Source organism: Indicator indicator, chromosome 4 (genome assembly GCF_027791375.1).
Source record: "Indicator indicator isolate 239-I01 chromosome 4, UM_Iind_1.1, whole genome shotgun sequence".
NCBI lineage: Eukaryota > Metazoa > Chordata > Aves > Piciformes > Indicatoridae > Indicator > Indicator indicator.
The window spans coordinates 3,893,908-3,918,394 of NC_072013.1; the positions used below are offsets into that span (position 1 = coordinate 3,893,908).

The window sequence follows — 24,487 nt, forward strand, 5'->3', positions numbered from 1 at the left end:
AGAGCCAATCAGGAATTGCCTTTCAGTTTAGAAGACTTTAGGGCACAATTAAATCTTGCTCTCCACTGTACACACTCTAATCAGGTATTAGAGAACCATTATAGAAGCATAATAGAGACCAGGAAGCTCAAGGATTTCAGAAAATAAGTAATTAACAGGAGTTTTACCTGGTCAGTGCAGCCTCTGATGGAAGGTGTGAAATGGGGACTACATCTAGATAGCTGTCAGTATTTGCTGCTGCCTTTGCTTGGCATCACAGCCTGGCACTGAGTACTTCTAGCCCATGAAGCTCATTGCACTTTCACCTCCTCTCCCTACTGTGTCACCTGTCGCGGGCTACAGAGTTGGAGAGAAACACAACCTCACAAGCAGGTAAAGTGAGATTTACTAAGGCTGTGGAGATTCTTATTTAGCTGAAATACTTTGTCTCAGCATTTCTAAAGATCAAACACTGGTGTCCATTCACTTCCAGCTTCTATGGCAAGGACCTGCATACAAGGGTATTTGACAGAAGCCTTCACAATTTGTCTCCTAAGAATACTGTTTCCCGGTTAGCACATGAAAAACATAGTTACTGAATGAACTGGAAGAGTCCTACCAGTACTTGTGACTCCCTAATGTACATCACCTTGGGTGGGAGTCATATCAAGCATGAATGGGTCTTTGCCACGTCTCACCCCATCTTTCCTATGCATTTTCAGTTACTCCAAGGAGGTACTCTTAAAAGCTATGACAATTTAAGCTGGACAAATACTGACTACCTATTAGAAACGGCAGCACTTCTTGTTATCATATCTGTCCAAAACCTAATCACACAACAACTGGCCAAAACAATTTCCAAAGCTGTGCCTGGGAAAACTCCTTATGTTTTCCAGAGCCTTCAAATCCAAGGTAGTCTATAATAGAAACAGGCTGACACTGGCATAGCCAGTGTCCAGGAATCTTACATTTTCACCCATGTCCTCACAACAGGGATGGAACTTCCAGGTGTTTTAAGCACCACTGGCAATTAACTACTATTGCTGCTTAGGGCAGCCTGTTACAAACAGCCGGACACAAGATGCTTTATGAATGATCACAGATCTTGGGCTGTAAAACCTAAAAACTCTATCTGGTCTATAGGAAGAATTTTGGTCATTAATAGAAATTTTCTGCAAAGAAAATCCTCTGGAGAGTGAATGGATTACAAATTTCAGTTGTGCCTAATATTTCATGCCCGGTACATAACTTTCATTCTCCTTCTCACGAGTGGCATGGTATTATGACCAATATTAAAAAATGCACAAGAGGGACACTGAGTGGGAAAGGAGCTTCTATAATATTTATAGCAGTAGCTCAAAAATATCCACATTTCCAATTCTAAGACCCATACTATAACCATTAGGCCATGATGCCAAGTAAGGTAATAGAAAGAAGGGGCTGAAATTCGTAAGACTCTGCCAATGGTTTAGAGTTAATTCTTAGGTGTGCCATGAGGGCAATTCAGCCAGAATGCACTGCTAATGGCCAAATATTAACAGCAAGATTAGTCTCAATATAACACTCTTTAGAGAGTATTTTCTTTTCTAAGTGATCTTAGCCCCAACTGTTTCTTTAAAAACCACTCACCTACCTCAGTGAGACAGTGGCATCAGCACAGTAAGGATAAAAACAACTAATGGAACCACCTGGTATCTGAGAAACAGATAGCTCTGATATCTTACATTAGTAAATTCCTTTCTGTGTGGCCTAGAACACATATGTTCAGCCCGCTTGTACCATCGTAACTTCTGCCATGTATTTGTGATCACAAGTATTTAATTCACCAAATAGAATGTGTAATAACGTGATTTGGAGAATATTCCACCATCTCCTATATTTTGCCTTATCAGAGTCAAATCTGGAGAATGTTGCTGTTAACTCTCCCTCTTCAGCTGGCTTTACCCTTAAACAGCCATTAAAGACATCCCTTCATGCAAAAAAAAGAGGAAGATTAGTCAGAACTGGGATACATCTCCTGCCCCATGAAAGAAAAATCTCCATAACTCGAGTTCAGACTTGGTACTCTTTCTAGTCATTTGCCTGAGACTTCTCAAATGCAGCAGCATTCTCTGCCTTAGGAGATTAATTATACCCAGCCAAAGAAACTCTGGAACCTGAAGACAAGGTCTTCAGAAGGCTTAGAGAGTGAAGTTGTAGATGCAGAAGGTAAGCTCATGAAATGAAGGTGGAAAAGACTGGAAGGAAATGTTCAGGGTAAAAAGCTTTCTTAGCGTGGGGCCTGGAACTGAGCATTGGGAAAGCGAGGGGCAGGGGAAAGTCTCTTGGAAACACTGGATCTTATTGTAGTTCTCCTGCACACCTTCTGAAATGTGTAAGTGAGGTCAGAAAACACAGCTTACCTCGCTCACATGTTCTACCCCAGTAGCCAGTGCCAGTGCAGTCACAAATGAAGCGGTTCCAGCCGTCCTTGCAGACGGCGTTATTCTTACAGGGGTAGCTGTCGCACTGCTTGGTGCTGAGGCGGGAGCAGGAGGACTTGACTCCTGCTGCGTTCTGTGCCTCTGCCAGCTGCCGGATGTTCTTGCTTCTTCCATCAATGAACAAGTCTCGGATACAGCCGACGTAGCCGTAGTTCAGCATTGCTGTCCAGAGCTCTGTGGGAAGGATGAGACCTGCCCGGTTCTCAGGCAGCCCACCAAGGTACATGTCACCTTCCAGATCTAGGATCTCACTCTCCCCACTAGCAGTGAATGGAGTGCGTCTGCTGTTCACTGATATAGTACCTAAAGGAGAAGAAGAAGGAGATGTCAATGCTTTCACTTACAAGCCTCAGTCAAGTTCATTTTTTTTTCCAATAACTGAGTGAGGTTTAAGGTTTAGCGCAGGAGGGTGAAGATTCCTCCCTATCCAAGTGCACTAACATAAACAGTGCCTCTCCTGATGAACCACAGGCTATAAGTGTTTCCATTCAATGACTGATCACCATGTGTCTGTGTATCCCAACTTGCATGATAAGGGCACAATAGCTAAATAATAATATATAAAAACTGAGCATTATTCAACAGTATTATTCATCCATCAAAGCAAAGACCATACAGGAATTTGTTCAGGTATCAGGACTGGAGGAAAAAAACAAAAAAAAGGGTAAGTAAAAGCATCTTAATTCACACTACATAGTTCTCCCAGAAAACACTTCATCAGCCACTTAAAAAGCTGGCTTTGGATGATGGAACTAAATAGAATCTCATCAAATTTGTAGATGACATCAAATTGAGGTGAATGGTTGATGCATTGGAGGAAGCACAGGGCTACCCTTCAAAGAAATCTTTACCAGGTCAAGAAAAGGATTGGTAGATATATTTGATGTAAATAAGAACAATAAACATAAAGTCCTACACCTGGAGCAGAACAACCTCTCACACAAATACAGGCTGAAGACCAGCTGGCTAAGGAGCTAGTTTGCAGAAAATGACCTAGGGATATGACAGACACCAATCTGAATGGGAGAAGTGTGCACTTGCAGTGACAAGAGACCCTGATCACAAGTTGCAGCAAGAAAAACTCCAGCTCCACAGAAAGAAATATTTTTCACCATGAGGGTGATCAAAAATGGGAACAGAAACCTTGCAGGTGTTGTGGATTCACCATCTGAAGGCATTTAAAACACAAATGGACACAATTCTGAAGAAAGCCTATCTAGATTTCAGCAGAGTTTGGACTAGAAATCTCCAGAAGCCTGGTCCTATAGTGTCACAAAGAAAGTTAAGTATTGTAACTTCCACTTACAAACAGGAAAATTGAGGCAGAGAAACAGAAAGGTTCTCTCTGAAGAATAGTTATTACTAAAACTGTGGTAGCTTCCCCATGCTCCAAACAAGATGTGGGCATACTGCACTGAGGCCATTCCTATGTAGTTCAAGAAATTGTCCCAGCTTATAAAATAATCATAGCATACAATACAGAAATATATTCAGAAAACATGAAACAGGTGCAGAGAAGCTGAGTGACTTGTTTGAAGTCGGACATTGCATTCAGAGGAAAACAGGGAACATAATGCAGGTCTCATACCACACAACAGCATATTCTTCAGAAAAGTGATGGGAACATCTGCCCACTAGACACTTAGCTAAAATCCAGCAATTCCATCTCCCTATCTATAAATCATCACATCCAACTGCCTTGTCGTTAGGATAGTTTGACCTCAGAGACAACCATCTAAGCTTCAAGATTAATTCCACATGATCGTGTTTTTATCATACACCCCTAAAGTAAGGTGAGAAAGTTTAGTTAATAGAGTTGGCTCTGTCTTGTGTCTCTCTGAATGTGCAGTCATGTACACATGCTTCTTCTTCAGCTGTAATAGGTGTCTTCTTAGAGAACAGCATATATGACACAGACAAGGTATTCCACGTGTGTGCTGTTCAGTAGTAATTTAGGAATAATGTCAGAGGTGGCAGAGTACCAGAAGCAACAGAGGCATTACAAATTAAAGGCTCAAAGAGAACCATGGTTATTTGATGAATCATTTTGCAAAAACAAGCTGCAGCACCCCAGACATTTCCCCTTTATAAAGTAAGAAAAGAGAAGATATGACAATATATCTACAGTTATAAAGGTAATGTGTCACAGAGTCACAAGATCACAGCCTCCCTTTCAGTATCTCCACCATTACTCTTCAAAAGCAGCATGGGGAGTACATACTACTTAAAAAGACTAGCACAAGCCAAAATACTAGAAGGCTGAGCTCCAGACAGTTGCTACTATGGAAAAAAAAAAAAAAAAAAAAAAAAACCACCAACCAAAAATCACCTGAAAAAGCCACAGAAATAAAGAAGCCCTCCAAAAGAGAAGAAATAGTGGATACCCAAGAGAAGTTTAAAACCTGGAGAAAGAATGTGAGATGATGAAACAAAATAGGCTAAACAGAGCCTAAATGTTCTGCTAGTTTATATACCCTGCAATTATTCCTCTAAGAAGATGGTACTAGTTCAGATGCACAGCACTTTTAAGAGCAAGCTGCTGAGATGGAGACATTCTAAATTGAATTTTGAATTGAGCAGTTACATGAGCTGATAGCCTTTTTTGTGTTTTCAGAGTTTGGGGGTTTGTTTATTTTGTTTTTATCAAATTTCATGTTTGCAATTCTGTTTAAGCAGATCAAATCCCATCTTGAGAAATCAGAAACATCTAAGCACCTTCTTTCTAGTCTTTTAGGTACTTTGTGCAGGTCTAAAGAACAAGCAGACCAAAAGATCCCCGACAGCAGAATTGCTATACAAAGCAGTGCACTGATGCAATCGTAAACCACAGCTTCCAGTTAAGTTTTCAGGGTTTGAGTGGGTTTTGTAGCCAATGACCATCTGAAAACATAGTTTTGTGTAAGGTGCTCAGTGTTCCTCAGCCAGAAACTGTGACAGCTTTTACCCACACTTTGTAGAAGCTTTCGCCAAGGACATGAGGGGTACAGGATGTTAGGTGTCTGTGTCCACACTGTCAGCTTGACAGCTTTTGCTGTTCTGGCAGTCAGCAAAGATCAAAGCATGCTCAAAGTATCCACAAAGCCGAAGCGTAGGTCTAGAGATGACAGAGCACAACTTGAGCACAACTGCATGCTCCTCCAGCATTTGTGCTTCTGTATTGGTACATTTCAGAAGCAAATATTTAGATTTTTAGGCTAGTTTACTAAGCTCAGTAGAGCTTAAAGTTTTGGACTATACAGAAGCAGGAAGAAAGGGAGAGATGACGCCTAATAAAGGCCTGGCTGCCTTAGTAATTAGAATCAGAACACCTAGATCACTAGCTTATTAAACCCAAATGGCTGCTTTGTAGCCTACATTAAGGAAGTTCATTATTTCAGTTTGGTTTCTAGATGACAGTCATCCATATTTTAAAACAATTTACATAAATCTCCATGAGGTATCCATTCTGTCTGCACACGGGAGAAAAGCCAGGGACTAAACACGAATAGATCCTGAACTTCCTCCTTACACCTACCAAAAGCACCACGGGATAATAGTGGTTGACACTGGCTTAATGTATGGCGTAAAAAAATCAGTGCCAGTATCCTGATTTTCTGGGGAGACAAGACACAAGTCACTAGGGTCATTAATTAAGCAACAGAAAATGCAATTAAAAAAAAAAAAAAAAGAGGGAAGACAAGGATGTAAAAATGTGTTAATTGTTGAGCAATGTGTTTTTAATTCAAAATCTGTTGTCTCTAATCAGTGTTCAGAACATTACAAACCTCCCTCTCAAGAGACAAACAAGTTAGTCTTACAGCCTCACCCACCAAGTATCAGTGACACCTGTCACATCTTCCTAGTCCAAATGAACACCTGTCACTCTTCCTGGTTTTTTACAGACTTTCTTACTAAAGAGTTTAGTGTCATTTCTGTTTCTTTTCCTTCTGCAGTTGCCTCTCCAGGGACTAGACAGTCTCCAAATGAGCAAGCAAAGCTGAAGGCAGTACTGAATGCAACTAATTGAGTTTACCCTTGGAAGTTAATTAAATTTTAGCAATTCTAAAGAAATCAAAGTTCCATTTATTTTTTTTTATTTATAGCTTCCTTTATAAATGTTCCTACCGATGTCTTTTGGAGATAGCAATATATAACCACACATATTAAGTCCTAGTAGAGCATCATGCTAAATACAAAGAAACTCCTCACATCATCAAAGGAAAGAACTAGCTTCAGGCAAAGTCCTGTTCAAACAGCTAGGCTTTCCATGGTATCTAAAAGTCAGCTCTTTTGAAAACACAAGGGAAGCAAATTCTAGCACCACATTATCTCTACTGATGGCATTCAGCAACTGGAAATATAAAATCAGGGACCTAAAGCTATTATCTGGAGAACACCAGACAAATCCCAAATCCACTTGCAAATGTAAGCAAAATTCCCTTTGAAGGGGTACATGGCCAGGCTTTGAGATCCCAACAGTCCAGGAAAAATTCAAGTACAATTGTTTGCATAGTCTCAAGATGAAGTTAGAGTATTTGTTAATTTTGCTTCCTTACACAGTTTCAGACTATATCATAAGCATGTTGGCTTTATATCTAGCACTAGAAACAAGCAAAATACTTCTTAGTGATCTCATGTTAGCTATACTATTAGAAATAAACTAAACCACATTTTTCAAAAGAAAGAGCTAATAAAAGGAACATCCACTTAGATATTAAGAACAGAATTTAGCATCCAAGAGAGAAGAAGGAAGTCTAATTGAAAAATACAAGATACCAAAGGAAACAAAATAGGATGAAAATATTAATTTGTCAACATCATTTTGTCACTGCTTATGCCCATTACTTTTATTTTCATCATGAGACAAGATCACAAACCCCTGCTCTTCAAAGACACAAGACCCAGGAGAATGTGGTAGTTATAGGTTACAGCAACGAATTTTCGTTTATTTTCTACTATGTTTCTTTTGAACAGAAACCCAAAGTAGATTAGTGAGAATTTTTCAAACCAAGAAATAAACAACAACGGTTCTGAAGGACCTCAAACTTCACCATAGCCTACAAAGAACTCATCACTATAATTATGTATGCAATTACAAAGGTAGGTCCAGAGTATCTAAAGACTGTGAATAAAATATTAATTGCATGCTTCTGTGATGCACTACCCAAAGCTCACACTAAACATTTAATGAAAACCTAGGCATTCACTTCTTTGCTTTGGTGGATAAACATCACTGGAATAACACAAAGTTTCTGTAAGAAAGTGACTCATATCTAACGGGTTTTGAAGGTTCTGAGAATTAATACACAGCTCTAGGTCTGAATCTGAAAGATGAATCTACTTCAGAAAAAGTCACCACTGTACCTGATCTTCCATCTCGTTGAATATCCACATGATACCACTCTCCATCATTGGCTTTTTTCTGTGTGGCCTTCACTTTAATGGTCCCAGAGCCCATGTCCAGCAGTAAGTAGAGGTTCCCATCCAGAAGCTCAACTGCAAAAAAATCTACCTTTGTATTTTTCTGGCTCCTAGCATCTTTCCTCTCCTGAGGCTTGCCATGGGTGAAAAGGATAAGTCCATTGGGTTCAGTGGTTCGGAAATCGAATGAGATGGAACCCATCCTCTTGGTATTCCATTTAGGCAGACTGATATAGGCCTCAGGTGTCTCAAAGCTGATGGGATCCAGTGTAGCCACATTCTCACACACAAATTTCACTTCCCCATAGATCTTCATCTTAGTATCACCAATCCGTGCCAAGCGAGACAGCTCCAGACGAATGTCATTATTCTTATAAACAACCTGTCAGACACAAGGTAAAATATCATACATCACCCCTGCATACAGTACAAATACCCCAACTACTTTCAGCCATGGGAGATACACTTTTCCCAAAAGGTAGAGGGGAACAGAAAGACGATGCAAGAATCTGACATAATGACAGGGAGAGAGCACAGATAGGAATGCATACAGAAGTGACAGCAATGGGTACTTTGAGATGACTGCCAGACAAGCAGGCAGAAGAGAACATTTAACTGAAGGAGAGTGAGAACAATTAACTCTACCACAGGCCCACTCTGCTGTAAAAGCTTTTATACATAAAATACAGTGTGATATCTAGTATCATGCTGCTATATTTGCATAAATCCCATACAAAATACATAACAAAGTGTAACCTCCATGTCCATCTCTGCTAGCCACAGCAGGGAACTGCACCACCACTGTCATTTCTCTATTACTCCCATAAGCCCACTTAACTGCTGGGAGAGAAATGCAAAAAAAATGTAAACATGTTGCTGTTAACTGTCGGTGATTGCTCTGTGGCTCCTGAACAGCTACAAGAGAAAATAAATGAAGATTTAAAATCTCTCTGACCAAGAAGTCTTAGATCACTACAGGCAAAAATTTGCTATGGAGATACCTGCTTAGCTTACGCTCATTTCAAGAAACCTATGCAGACAGTGCTAACAAATAAAAGCCTGTATATAAAGTGGTGTCTGAATTTTTGGTCTCTCAGGAATAAGGACCAGAGCTCTGGGCTCTGTGGTGCTCCATAGACGGAACACAGCTGAGAGAAGGGTCCAAAATTGTCAAGCACTCTTGAGCATGCCTGGCTCGCTCAGGAGAGTAGACCACCTACCCTTCCCTTTTTCACAGGTACTGAATCAGCTCCTTGCAAAGAGGACTCCTCTCTGCTCCATGCCATTCTCACAATCGTAGGAACTGAAGAAGACACAAAACTGAGGTATTTGTAAACTGTATTTCCTCTCAACCCCCTTCCTCTCAACCCAGAGATGGCACATACAGCAAGCAAAACCATTTTTGCAACCAGCACAATTTTGATTGAATTCATGTTCTGCAATAGCAGTGAAGACTGATTTCTTCTAAGGAGTTATTATTTGAAAATATTTTGTGCCTTTTATGTATAGCACATACATACACACACATACTTGATTTCTGCTTTTAAAAGGCTAGCAGGATGAGTTGTCAACAATTTGCTATGAAAAGAGAAGGGAAAGCACATATGCCTTGTTAATTCTACGAACAGGATGGTGAAGCCAGATAAATGAGTGTGCAGAATATATAAAAAGGTAAATGAGAAAGAATGAAGGAAAAAATTCTAAAGTAGGTGACCTCAGGATGGAAAACAGGTTAAATTGCAATTCGACATATTTGTGGCAAGTGAAAAATTTCTAGTCTTCACTAAGCATTAAAGAGAACTTCCCTAGTGCAGCCAGCACCGCATTGGGTTTTTCTGTTGCAAAGTACTACATGAGAGTGAAAGAGTAAGTCCCATTTGGAGTCAGGGAACACATCTGCAGTTCCTCCCAGCAGAGGAAGTATTGACCCACAATAGTTTGTATTGCTCCAACTGCCAATAAAGTGCTCTGCCCTCACACAGACTTCAAAAACTTCAAGTCTATCAATAACTGCAGTAGGAATCAAATATATTTTCAACTTGTGAAACTGCAGTAGCTTCATTCTATGGATTAACCATGTCAAATGCTCTTGCTAGACAGACTCGTATCTTCTTTCAGTGATTCATGAAAGCTGTGCTTTACAGCCTCCCCTTCTTGCCACATGATGAGGTGCTCCTGAACCAGACACTAGTTCTGAGCACTGCATGAAGTCCTGCCTCTGCATCTCAAAGAATCACAGAAGCTGAAGGCACAGAGAAAAAGAAATAGAATAGAGAATGGAGCATGATACTTTATGAGGACAGTCAGAAGAGGCCAGGCCTCTTCTATTTGGAGAGGACTGAGAAAAAAAAATAAATGATTGAAGTTCACAGAAGATGGAAAAGGTTAAAGTGGAACTGTTTTTTGTCACATCCAGCAATAATAGAACTAGAGGCACTCACTGAAACTTATAGGATATCCATTTAAAATGGATTTTTAGAAGTACTTATTTACACAGAGGGTAGTTAATATCTGAAACTTGGGGCCAAAAAGGAGGTTGTAAAAGAAGAGAACAACAGGGGGCTCAGAAAGAACCAGAAAGATAAATGGACAGTAACTCCACAAACTGATATTAAAAGGAAAAGGAAGGGATGGACCATCTAATAATCTTAATCCCATAGCAGTGGATGCTGGAGGAGTGCGAAGGGAATGCACTACAGACAGTTGCCACACCCAGGTGCTCTCCCTAAACGGTATTTACAGCTGCCACTATTGGAGGTAGAATAGTGGGTAAACATACTGAGTGTTCTTCAGGCCCACTAGGGCTTTTCTCACATTTTTAGTGAATCTATGTGTGTGGATTCGTCTATAACTCTACATGCACACTCTACTCCTTGTCCCACTGCAGGGATAAGCTGGGAAAGAGCTGAATTGGAAGTGAGTTACTATCAACACAGCACTTCTGCCAGCAGACACATACAAGATTCCCTGACTCTTAAAACTCCAGCGTAACACTGCATTTTTGGTTTCACCCCAATATAGAGTTGCTTTGGTGGGCAAGAGAATGCCAGGCCTGAAAGAATTGTGATTTTAATTCTCCTAACATAGGAGAATTGCCTTTATGGGATACTACTGACAGTTGCTCAAACCAGCACCCCTCTAAATTGACTCAGCCTTTCCACATATGAGCATGACAGAACACTCTACATGCGATTGAGGGCTGGTGCTGGGTTGTATCTAGCTGTGACTCAGTGATATACTTTAAGCAGCCTCTGCACATTGCTGGTAGAAGGTATATGATCACATACATATAAGCAGCTTCCAACCCTCAGCCAAGCCACATACAGGTTACATCTCCCTCTTTCATAAATTCAGTACTTGAGCAACAATTCCCATCTCTTCTGGAAAAAAGCAGGGAGTTGACCTCTGTGTTTATTTGGGGTTTGCTGCGGATTGCCTTGTATTTCATTAGCCATACCAGTACCACAGCTGAAGAATCCTTGAGGCAGAAGACTTTCAAAGGATCCAGAGAAAATTACATGGAGTTACTTGCAACCCTGAAATTTACTAACAATGAAGGATCTGAGAGCACTGTTGAAAGAAAGGACTAAGAATGCAAACATAAAAGAGGACTTGGGGAAGGGAGAAGGAAGGGTGTTAAATAGATAAAAAGAGTTCTAAATTCAGTCTTTTCAAACAAATCTATTCCAATCTGAATCTCTATTATCTAAGTGTTTGTTGTTCTACAGTTGTTTTCTTTAAAAAAACCCAAATCCACAACCCAGCTGGAGAAATTTGAAAAATATCTGTGTTTAATGAAAAAATACAAGTATTTCTGTAGCTGACTTGAGGTACCATTGACAGTCACAATTAGACCTCAAGATTCACAGATTGCATCAGGTTGGAAGGGACCCTCAAAGGTCATCTTGTCCAATGCCCCTGCAGTGAGCAGGGACACCTCCAACTAAATCAGGCTGCCCAGGGCCACACCAAGTCTGATCTTGAATGTGTCCAGGGACAGGGCCTTAACCACATCCCTGGGCAATCTGTTGCAGTATTTTATCACTCTCATTGTAAAGAACTTCTTGAAGTATATTCAGGTGCACCAGAACTTTAAGCACTATAAACAGGTGAATCCTGAGCAAGAATAGAGACACCACCACCTCTGACTTGGATAATGAAATACTAAGGCAGCTTCTGATATCTGCAGTTCAATTGTTAAACCAAGGGTTCGAGAAGAGGGAATATAATTAAATGACTGAAATGCATGTCCCACAGCAAAGAACATTCAAATTAACTCTGTTTAATAGGTAGAGGTTAAAGGGTGATTTGATTACAATCTATGAGTGCCTGTGCAGAAAATAGAATTTGACAATAGAGAGTTCTTCAATCCATGTGACAAAGGAATAATGGGATCCGGGGGCTAGAAATTGAAGTTAGAGAAATCCACAGTTTAAAATATTATGACTTATTTTTACATCAGGGTAATTTGCTGTTAAAATAATTTACTACAGGTTATGGTATGTTCTCTGCTACTGGCAAACTTTAAATTAAAATAGTATCTTGTTTTCTCTAAGAGACATACTGAGACAGGAATTAATTATATAGCAAATCAGTCTAGATAATCATAATGGTTCTTTCTGGCCTCATAACCTATGCATTTTTATGTTTTAATGAAATCAGCAGACTCTGCAGTGCAGTTTTCCAGGGCAGATGAAACTCATCCTTCCCAAATGTTGAAAATGCCTGGTAAAGGAGAAGATGGTTGTGTCAGCCCTGGTCTGCCTTAACACCAGTGCTGTCAGTGCAGATTTTTTGCGTTTGTGATCCTATCCTGCAACCTACTATTACAAAGGAAGGCAAGAAAAATGTCTGGGACAAATAAGCTTGGCTCTATAGGTCTAAATATTTAAGTTTCCAAAACTAGTTTCTTAGAGTTACCTGCTGCAGCCCAAAGAAATATTTTCTTGTTTCACTGAGGAAGTTCTCTGCCAGCAGCAGAATCAATCATATGTGTAACACCTACCTCCCTCTCATTTTAACAGCAATCTCTGAACTAACTTGAGGGCTTCTCAGGATATACCAAAATATTGATTGAAATCTACACCTCTAACTCCAAATGAGGTCACAACTGACTCAGAGAGCTGTCCTCTCACTAGGGCACATGTCCCTGCTCTGGGACATGGCTTCCTTAACAGCATAGAAGTAAAAAAAGCAATGAAAGCAGCACTCATACATTTGCCCTTTCATATCAGATGGCTTTCTGAACGAAGCCAGTCTTGCCCATTTAAATGGAGACAAGCTTGACTTCATCATGCGTCTGATACATGTATCAGAGAAGGTGGAGGCCTAAGGGAGTCAAGGTGATGATTCCTGGTACAGGCATACACATTTACTTTACAGCTATTCCAGGACAGAAGGTAAAAGAGAAAAGGGAAGAAAATTAGCAAAACCTATACAGAGAGCATTTGAAAAGTAACCTTTTCCTTTTCCATGAGCATTGCTTCTAAATAGACTTTAACAAAGGAATATTTTTGACTGTTCAATCCCTTTGTTTAATGAATTGGACCAGTATAGACAGTCACAATGGGAACAGTCCAGATACACAATCTCTGATGATCAGGAGTGGAATTTCATAACATTGGAGATATTTTGAGGTATTAAAAAGATATACAGTAAATCAGGTTGCTTCTTTTAAACTGAGCTAAAACAAATTGGCAATCTAGTGTTCAGGTTTCTTAAAAATGGCAATTTTGCAATTTTAAAACATTCAAGGAATTTCTCTAGCTAAACTTCTAAGAAGCTTCACTCGTGGGTTAATGAGAGCTCTAATCAGATGGCTTTTCACAATGATGAAAAGCTTATCTCTGCAATCAAGTGAACATGCAAATAGTGAGGGAACAACAAAAGTGAGGAGAATTTATGTGCTAGATTTGGTCAGTAGCCAATATAATCCTCTCCAAGTTGCTGCTGTTAAGCAGGAAACGTGGGGTTCGGTGCAGGCTGAACAAGGCACAGCCACTGATAACCCATTGAACGAGAAAATAACCATCATGAGGGGCAATAACCTGAGGGCTAAGTTTAGGTGGCTAGGAAGAGAAACTCTGAAGTTCAGTCAAGTTGTTCACCTATTGCCTCCTGTGTATCATCAATTGCTTTTTTCTGTCACAAGCTCCCACCCTTCAACTGACTGTATCTTTTCTCAGGAGGGCTAACAGCAAGATATTCAGCCTAGATCCTTACTAAAATTTCCTTAGAATCACCTACAGTGAACCAGACAAGTTCCTGCAGCTTAATAAATTAGTTTATCAGGTAGTTTACCAGAACTGTTTGCTTCTATCCTGCCCCAACCAGCAAGTACAAACACACTAGCTAATACGGTTTTCCTTTTATGTTTGGTATAGACTACACATGCAGGATCCAAGGCTTCAGTGGTGGGTAACTAAAGCTGCTTATTTAAAGAACTGTATGTGGACTCTGCATACCTGGCCTAAACATATGTGATGGCTCACTGGTATAGCAATTGTATTCAGGTAACAACTAAACACACTCATGATTCACCACACTGAAGAAGTTCCTTTACCTGTCATGATAAACAATAGATTGAGCACTGATGATAAATAACTGAAACCAAGTAAGACCCAAATATGATTTATACTATACAGACTAAAGTAATGCAATCCTGCCTTTCACCCGAGTTGTGTTTGACAAAGAACATGTGTTTACCCACTTAAAAAACAGGAATATGGTGAGTAGAATGGTTGAACAATAAGGCAGAACTATTTCAAGATTATCTACAATTTTTTTCCACCTTATAAATCAATTATAGGTTCTGAACTACTTCAAGTTTTGTGGAAAAGTCCAGAGGAGAAAAAAGAGACTGATTTAGTTTCAGAAGATTTACAGGAAGATACAGAGAAACACTCCCTGAAATAGGACATAGAGAGAAAGAAAAGAGAATCAAGGCAGGGTAGAATCTCTTTAGCTTCTCTAGTGAGAACATTTCCTTAACAGACAGTGAGGAGAGAGCATCCAGAACTTCACCATGGTCACAAATCTCCCTTAAGACAACAATTAAGCTGCTACTTCTCATGAAGCACAAAGTCTGTTCACAGTTACTATAGTTTAGCACCAACCCAAATCATTCACAGGGTATGCCAGAGCAGATCAAGATCCATCTTGCTGTCTTTCAACTTGGAATATACCAAGATAAATAGCAAACATTTCGAACTATGCCTTTTTGGAACAAGATGGCACACAACTGAGGGTACTAAGAGAACTGGCAGAAGTGCTCACCAAGCCACTTTCCATCATTTACCATATGTGTAATTCTTTTTGTCCTGGGACAGTGGAAGCAGAAATGATTAAATAACCCCTCATGGTCCATTTCAGTTTTTTTTTTACACGATTCTGTGTTGAGAGGGTCAGGACAAGGGAACACTTAAATTATCATGTAGCTGAAGACTTTGGTAGTGTTTAATGCACAGAACAGAGGAATAACTCTTACATTAACACAATTCTGATGTCTCATAAATTTGAAAAACTTAATTTCACAAATTAACTTCCTGGCTAAATGAAGATTTGAGAGGGTTTTTTTAGTGTTAAAAAATAATAAGAAAAAAATATCCTCACAGAAGATTATTTATGAGCATGCAGTAGTTGACTTCAATTATATTCAGCTCTGTACTGAACTTATATAGATATTCACCAGTTACAGAATGCTCTGCTCCTCCCAAAAGCATCCTGAAATCTCAGATTTGTCTAGCTAGCACAAGCTAAATCTGTCTAGCTTGGTTCAGTGATGAGTATGTAAGGAAATTATTACTGTCAAGTGTCTTAAGTATTTCATCTGAAAGGCAGAGAGGAATTATTTTAGGATGGCCCCATTGATCATTTAAAGCTTGAACCTTATTACACAAGACACTGAAGACTGTATCAGACAATGACTTAGCAAATAACACTTCAGTTAGTGATTTCATTGTATTTCAAATCCATCAAAGTTTGTGCAAGTACCAAAGACCTATCCCAGCAAATAGATCTGTTTAGCATGGCTGGGTGAATGTTTCCATCAGAATGGCTTTCTAACACAGAATTCCATTTTCCCTAACAGAGAATTATCAATGAAATGCTTCACTTGAAGCTGTTGTAACCCAAAATGGCATGTTTAGTTTCATCAAACTTAAAAGGAAAGCTTTTCTATGAACTTTCCATAACATACAACAGTATTTTTCACAGCTTTGAGGAGACTTGTGAACTTCAGGAAGTTGAACAAGGCTAAGTGAAAGGTTCTGCACTTGGGTTGGGGAAATCCCAAGCACAAATACAGGCTGGATGATGAATGGATTAAGAATTTGGGGGTGACAAGAAGGTCAATATGACCCAGGAATGTGCATTTGCAGCCCAGAAGGCCAAATCAAAAGAAGTGTGGCCAGTGGGTCAAGGGAGATGATTCTCCTCTTTTGCTTTCATAAGACCCCATCTGGAGTACTGGATTCAGCTCTAGGGTCCCCAGCGTAAGGACATGGATCCGCTAGAGACCAGAAGATGATCAGAGAACTGTAGCACCTCTCCTGTGAGCATAGGCTGAAAGAGATGTTCAGCCTGGAGAAGGCTCCAAAAAAACCTTAGAGCAGCCTTCCAGTACCTAAAAGGGAAAGCTGGAGAAGCACTTTTTACAAGGGCATGGTGTGACAGGATAATAGATAACATTTTTAAATTGAAACAGGGTAGATTTCGATAAGATGCAAGGAAGAAGTTCTTAACTGTGAGGGTGGTGAGACACTGGAACAGACTGCCTCAAGAAGATGTGGATGTTCCCTCCCCAGGCTGGATGGGACTTTGAGGAACCATTCTATGATTCTCTAACGATGTTATGACTTTCCAGGTATTGCATTTATTTTCAACAGTGGTCTCCATTTTCCCCTCTGATCTCCAGTCTCTAGGAAAATACTTTCACATGGTGACACCTGACATCAGAAGAGACACATGACTGTTTTTCCACAAAGCAGCTTGACCAAATACTCTGGCCCTTATGGAAGAATGGGACACAATGGCTCTACAAGGTAGGTGTCACAATACAGTTCTTGTTAAATGAGATCCAGGATATTTGGAGACAGCTCAATAATTAATATGAAACAATTTGATTCAGGCAATATCAAAATGTTACACAAATTCAATTCTGAAGTTTTGAGGGATTTTCATTAAAAAAAAAGTAAAAATTTTACCAGCAGCAGTGAAAACAAATGTGGGTTGGAGGAATTTCCTTTGGGACAGAAAGTCTTCATTTCACTCAGCTTTTCATTTCAGTGACAAAAAGAGTTTTAAAGAGAACACCAGTGTTTAGTCTGCTCTGAAATCACATTGCACACTTAACAGGCATGCAGCTTTTTCCCACTACCTATCCTCCCTCGCCAATGTGCATTGAGCTTGCTTCACCAGAAAAATCCCTGGCCAGTACAAGAAGGTAGGTTGGTTTCCATATGCCAGTCAAGCACTAGTCTCACTGCCTAGGTTTCCAATGTGCTAGGCAAATTATGCCAACCTATGGCATTTTCTATGGTTTTGTCACTTGCCCGGCAAAAAGCCAGACTGAAAGCATTGATCACCGCCCAAATAACAATGTGCTAGAGCAACAGAGGAGGTATTTAGCAGATTTAGTATTGCATAGACCTAGTCCAAATAAAGTAGTGTCACTGCAGCAGGATGGGGTCATTGTCCATAGCCAGGTAATAGCAGCTCAGGGTGCTGCATCCCATCCTGTGTCTCTCTCCCTCAGCCATATCATAAAGGTCACAGGGAAAATGGCATCTCTTTCCATCTGCAGTGGCAGCAAAAATAAGAGGCATGCCTTCAGCTAGGCTCTGCTCCTTCAAGGGAGCAAAGACACTGCAGGTGTGCTGCATCAACAGGATAGCACTATCCCACTGCTGACACCCTCTGTCATAGTGCACTACACAGGTCTAGGTGAACTGGGGAAGAGGGCCTGTTTCCACACATCCAAGCAGAAATACTGTGGGTCTCTAAACTTTTTTTTTTTTTAACAACAGCTCTTGTTGCCCTATGCAAAAAACTGCCCACACGAGCATCTCTTCAGGGCCTCTTTGCTCACCTCTGTTCAAATTACAAGACATGGAACAAATTTCAAACCCTCCACAGGTAGGATTCACAGTATCACAGTATATTAGAGGTTGGAAAAGGACCTCTAGAGATCATCAGGTCCAACCCCCCTGCTGAATCAGGATCACCCAAACATTTATCTGGACTGGTTCTTGTGTTGTGCAAAACAAGGGAGGTGATGAACTAAATGTTTGCTTGAATACATGCTAGATGGGGCAGGGAAAATAATTAACTCCCTATCTACAAGAGACATCAAGAGAAAAGTACTATCATCCTATAGCCCCACCTTGATGCTAGAAAAATAACCAGAAGCTCTTTTAGATCTTTCTCCTACATGTATCTAAAAACTTTCTCAGCTATTGCCCCTAGTTCTACAGTTTCCAGAACTAAGAAAAGGAAGAGAAGGGGGGTGTATGTGGAAATGAAAAATAAAAATCTATCTTCTGTTTGGGACCGAGTCCTGGTTACCATGATGCCAAAATGTCTAGCCTATTTACACATTTAGAAACCACCCAGTTGCACCAGTCACAGCTTTAGTACACAATGCAACATCATCTGAAACTCATAAAGGAAAACTGTGAATGAGACAGCTTCCCCTCGTCTGCTCATATGGTCTTACCTGGCCTCCAGAGAAACCCTTACTGACAAAACTGTTTTCCTAGTCCCCATCAGCTTTACAGGTTCTTGGGGAATAGTACTGAAACAACGGAAAGAGCTCAGTGGTGCTGCCATAAGTCCACCATAGCTGTTGGTAAAATTTCACCTTCATTCCTTGTGTTGATATGGAAGCTGTGTGAATGGAGTTACTCCTGGGGGATGAGGGAAGCAGTCAACACAGCCAGAACATTTTCCAGTGGAAGCAGGAAAATGAGCAGCAGAATTGGGAGACAGAAGAGCATTCAGCACCAGATTACACTTCCTTCTCCAAGTAGGTGGAGTGCTGCAATCAGGAGTGGTGAGAGTGCTTCAGTAAGGAGAGAGGTCAGGGCTAGAGACAGCACTGAGTACCAGACAAAGAGGCAGCTGATTACACTGGGCCTGAATCTGCAAAATGTAGAGAGCTTGCAGTACTGTTTTATCTCTGGAGTGGGCCTATCACTACGGTTCTTCACCCTTCTTAAAAAAAAAAAAAAAAAAAGAGAGAGAAAGAAAGCAACCAAGAGGAGGGGGTGGGAGGTGGCAGCTCCCTTTCCCCAAAGAGAGCTGGGAAAAAAATACATTTCTCCATTGTAGAAACACTTGCCATAAGAAATTCCTAGAGAATATATGAAGTTATTCTGTGAATATTAGCATCTGGACCTTAATCCACTGTATTATCCCACTCCCTCATTAAGGGCCACCATCCCAAATTTACAGAAAGAGAAAATAAAGCAGAGGAAACTGACTAGTCTTGGGCAATTCACACAGCAAGTCAATAGATGGTCAGAAAGGATGTCCTATCCTGTGCCTAAAAAGTAGCTGGAGGAAATGCTTTGGTGGCACTGATCAGAATAAATAACCTCCTAGCCTCTCTCAGTTTTGAAATTCAGTAATATAAATATGAAACAGCAATAAAATTTTCCCTCAGTTTGTTTAATTTTTCTACAAGGCCATTTTAATGCTCCCAGGCACGGAGTTCCCCATCTCTTCCGTGTTAAGCTTGGTTTTACATATAGGAAACTGATCTCACATCTAAAGAAAGCTTATTTGGTACAAGCCTAACATGCAACATTATCCCACATTTTCTGTTTTGCTCACTACTATCCTATTGTTCAAGAAAGATCTATTGCAGATCTTAAGCAGAGCTATAGAGCTTACATTGTTCAATTACTAACAGGCAGAAAACAAAATCTGACTTAGCTATTGTTTGGCCAAAATTCTCTATTCATATATTTTAATCTTTTCTGGTTTACTGGGCTGCCTATCCATTTTTGTTGTTCAAGTCTCAACAACCTTCCCATACCATTACTGAGCACCATGACACTGCTGCAGCAGCAGTGAACAGTCTCAGAACATGGTGAGCTTCCATTTCTGGAGTTACTTTCTTTGAAGGAGGAGGTTGAAAAAAGGATTCCACTCTTTTTATCACCCAGACCATGCTGACCAGAATGACAGAAATTATTGTTTCATATATATAGCACTATTAAAGAACCAAATGTTTCTCCTTTATGACAGTTTTATTCTCCTTGCATAGAACAAGCACTGTCGAAAAAAAAATCACACATAGAAACCAGTTAGCCATTCTTTTTCTAATACACCCAGAAAGCTTTACTGTGTCTTCTATTGATCACTGAAGGGAAAAAAAAAGCGGAAAGTAAGAGGAAATAGCTGACATAATCACAAAACTTTAAGAAAAATCTAAAAGCAAGGACAAATGTGCATTCCTCAGTGCAGGAGTGGTTACTGATGTCTGGTCGTGTAATCAACTTACACGCTACTTGTTTGCAATACGTGCCTCCGTGTGTTTGCATTCACATCAACATATCCAGACACTCTGCATACCTGCCTAAGAAGGCGTATCTGTTTACATACTCACATGCAGAGCTGCACAGTGGATCTCTTCACTAGTACCTACTAAGGGCATATGTATGGGTTTAAAAACACCTGTACACATGCTACTCTATGTACACAAATGCGTACACAACTCTCCACCTGTGATTCTTAGGCAATGCACATGTATTTCCAGGACAATAAGCTTAAGTGTGCTGAAACACTCTACACAAGGATGGAGTTAGCTTTTCCTAGAGAAAACACTGGTGGAGGTGAGCTTACACCAGAATCCTTGCGACTGCAAATTCAGCCTTTGCAGCTCTGCAATCTCTACTACATCTAGAAGTGAGATTTCAGTACAGAAGATATATCTAACTTTGCTGTACATGACGTTAGACTGTGTGCTGAATGGGACATAGCAGGAGCTAAGCATGGTCTTTCATGTATTTCTTTTTCTGTCACCTTGGCATGGTCAAACCTGAATAGAGCAAAGGAAAGGGAGAAAGCAAATAAAATTAAAACAGAGGTTTCTAAATGGAACATTTCTAGAGTAAGTTCTCCTGGGTTGAGTATGTCCTTGCCTGCAGTCCTGTTTCAAACCCAAATAACTCAATGTCAGCTTTGATTGTTCTTTTATTTTAAAGAGGCAAACAAGTGAAAAAAAAAAAGGCAAACAAAAAGACCAAAGAAACAAAAAAACCCAACTGCATAGAAAGCCCAGTGTACAAAATATAAAGATGCAGATGAAGAGTACATTGCCAGAGAATGAATGTTCAGCACATGTTGTGTCCCAGTATCACTGTGTCTTGCCATTCCCAGATGGGTTTGTTCTACTTGACACTCGGAAGGGGTGGATTAGTGATAATGAATATGGCACACTGAAAGGCCCACTCTCTTCTATACTCTGCTATCCTCTTTTCTTCCCCTTTCTTCCCCTAGAGCACCACAATTTGAAAAGGCTTCATTTTCCAACTACCCCAGGCTTCCTCAGTCTGCTTTGGAAGCAATATAAACAGTAAGCAAAACAGGCAAGTCATTTCCCTAACTCCTCAGTCACTCTGTCAATAGGTTCTGTAAAGTTTCTTCTTCAAGGTTGTCCTTGAAAGTGCAGGTATCTCATATTGTTCTGGCACCCATAAGCCTGACAACCTCTCACTGCAAACACATCATTTGAATGCAGCTCTATTAACAGGTCTTCCAAAAGGAAAGATGGGTTGCAGATATCTGTCCAAGATCCTTTTAGCCCCTCACAAAGCCACAGAGAAACCAGAAGTCCTGGACTGCTGTTTCTGCAATGTGCTGCTAACTAGTTTTGTCCTATCTAGGCTAATATGACTCTTAAAGGCAGATGGTCAGTTTCTTGCCACATTCTACGTAGCTTGTGTAGAAATATTACACTCCAGAAAGTTCATTTAGCTTGAAGCAAGATAATAAACTCCATTGCATTAATTGTACCCTGCAAACTTTGCCTGCATATTCATGTAAGGAATATAAAAGGCACAGTTGTTGCCTTCTAAACACAAGTTTCATTTTCCCGGGCTGTATATAAAAATCTATGTCAGTAATGGAAGATTACTACATTAGTATTACTATTACCATGATTACTATTGATTATTACACATTGGAGACACTAGTGTGGTCAGGGCAGCAAGGAGGCAGGCAAATGGCAGTCAAAGGGCTTTCTCTGACGCAAAGAATTGTAAGGATATCCTGTACCGGGATAAATTTAGGACTGAAAGTTCATTCCAGTGTCTGAGGATCTCTTTTAGGGCAGTAAGAGGAAATATGCACACAGGCCTATTTTCCTTCAAACCTTGCTTCTGATTTTATGGAAGAAGTGTTATTCATACAGCTTTTCAGGTGCCACAGACAGACTGACTGAGGTAGCACACTGGGCAACGTTGCAGTTCTAGCATGGCTAAAGTACAACCACTGTGTAACTTCCAGATACTAGAAAGCAGTCTTGACACCTAAGGTGGATTCTGGAAAAGGGCTTATGATTTAGGCATGCATAATACATAATCAGACACAGTCTCGTTTCAGTACAGCCCAGTGCTAGATTTAGGATCAAAGACTGTAAGTAACTCTCACACAATGGAAACTATATCTAAGCCTTGCAAATAGTGAGTATGGAAAGAGTGTGTGTGTCTTGGTGCATAACCAACTGAACATGAAATGCTTTTGTAAAGCAGTTGCTAAGAGGGCTAATATGATTCTTCAGTGTCTAAGTAGAAAACTATCAAGACAGCACAGAGAAAAGACTCTGACCACGTATATAGTATTAGTGAAACCATTTAATAAGTGTTACCTTGCCTGTGTTTTTAAAGATGTAAAAACACTTCAAAGAGCACAGAAAAGTACTACAGTGATTTCAAGTCTCAGTCTTACACTATGCTAGGGGAGCTAACCAATGGATTCCATCTGATTCACCCAAAAGTAGGTTACAAGCTGATCCAAATCTACATGCTACAGGAAAATTTGCATGGGGAGAAGTTCTCTGACAGAGAAGGTTCACTTTACTTTAGGAGACAAAAGTATAACCGGATATGGTGGCTAGCTAAATCATGACTGTTCAGTCTGGAAGTAATGCACACTGTTTCCTACTGATCTGATTAACCAATGAAGTCTTTAAATCACAAGAGGGAGCAGTAGTCATTAAAAATGCAAAGATTGTATCTTGATACAGAAGCCCATCAAAACACCAACATGGAAAAGGTTTGTTTAAAATGTTCATCTTACAAAATTTATGAAGCATGAAACAAACATTTTTTTTTCTGTCAGATATAAATACAGAAAGAACACAACAGCTTAGATCACAAGAGGATGACAAAGTATTTTGCAATCCATGAGAACAAAAGAGGATGTTGATCAGCTACCAGGAATAAATATGCTTTATTTTTAATTTCACAAACCTGGGTCACTTGCTCTAAAGCCTTAAAAGAATTAAATGAGAAGATTTCTGATCTGCAAAGGTTTATTTTTAATCTTGGAATAACAGAAAGATAAGAGAAGAATAAAAGAATTATAATGTTCTGTGAATGTGTTTAAAAGGCAAGCAGGAGAAGATGTATAACTGTGGAAGGGTTTAGCCTGCAGAAAACAGCAGCCCTGGAGGAAAGAGCACATCAGCTTCTATCTGAAGTGCTTAATAAAAACATTAAAGGATAAGAATACAATTCTTAATGTCATTAGATCTTCCTGTGTAAAAGCAGTTTCTTTCAAATAAACTTGGTATAATTTGCATGACAATGGTAAGAGCATAGATGAAACATTTGACTGAACATCAGAAGACAGCCCTGCTTAAATTAACAGCATATAAGAACAAGGACATAATACTAAATAGAGTCTCAAAAAGTAGGTGTCAGTGGTGTATCTGTGCATTTCTAATGCACTGTAAGAATCTGTAACTGATATAAAAGTATTAAATATTATATCAATTACCTAGAAGTAAATGTAAAAAGCATTGAGGCTAATACTTGAAGTTAACAGCAATTCTGGCAGAGCACTAAACTTTAACGACAGGCCAGTCATACAGAGCAATTCATACAGCATGGAAGTCCAGGTCCTTTCAATCCAAGCAAGTTTTAAAACAACTGAATATTAAAACATATAAGCTTATGAACATGGAAAACAGGCCATGAACTACAGAATAGGAAAGGGAAATAAGTATTATTATGCTTGATGTATATCTCACATACAATCATCAAGGGAGCCAACAATGCGCACTTGTACCCCAAAAGACAAATTGCATCCTGAGTGGAATCAAAAGATGCATGACCAGCAGGTGGAGAGAGGTGATTCTACCCCTCTACTCTGCTCTGGTGAGAACTCACCTGGAGTACTGTGTCCAGCTCTGGGGCCCCCAACATAAGAGAGACTTGGACCGGCTGGAATGGGTCCAGAAGAGGACCACAACAATGATCAGAGAGCTGAAGGACCTCTCTTATGAAGACAGGTGGAAAGAACTGGGGCTGTTCAGCCTGGAGAGGACATGGCTCCAGGGTGACCTTATAGCTACATTTCAGTATCTGAAGATATATTCTGTAGCAAGAGGATGAGGG

General features: G+C 40.0%; 1 protein-coding gene across 3 annotated transcripts in view; it reads right to left on the reverse strand.

Annotated features, from left to right (window-relative positions):
• NRXN3 (neurexin 3) overlaps positions 1-24,487 on the reverse strand; it is a 909,976-nt gene that overhangs the window by 657,330 nt on the left and 228,159 nt on the right. For all 3 annotated transcript variants that reach the window (XM_054400548.1, XM_054400546.1, XM_054400549.1), the window contains 2 exons: positions 7,806-8,244; positions 2,382-2,765 (listed from right to left, as the gene is read on the reverse strand). In XM_054400548.1, the coding sequence (XP_054256523.1) occupies positions 2,382-2,765; positions 7,806-8,244 (823 nt within the window). The remainder of the gene's footprint in view (positions 1-2,381; positions 2,766-7,805; positions 8,245-24,487) is intronic.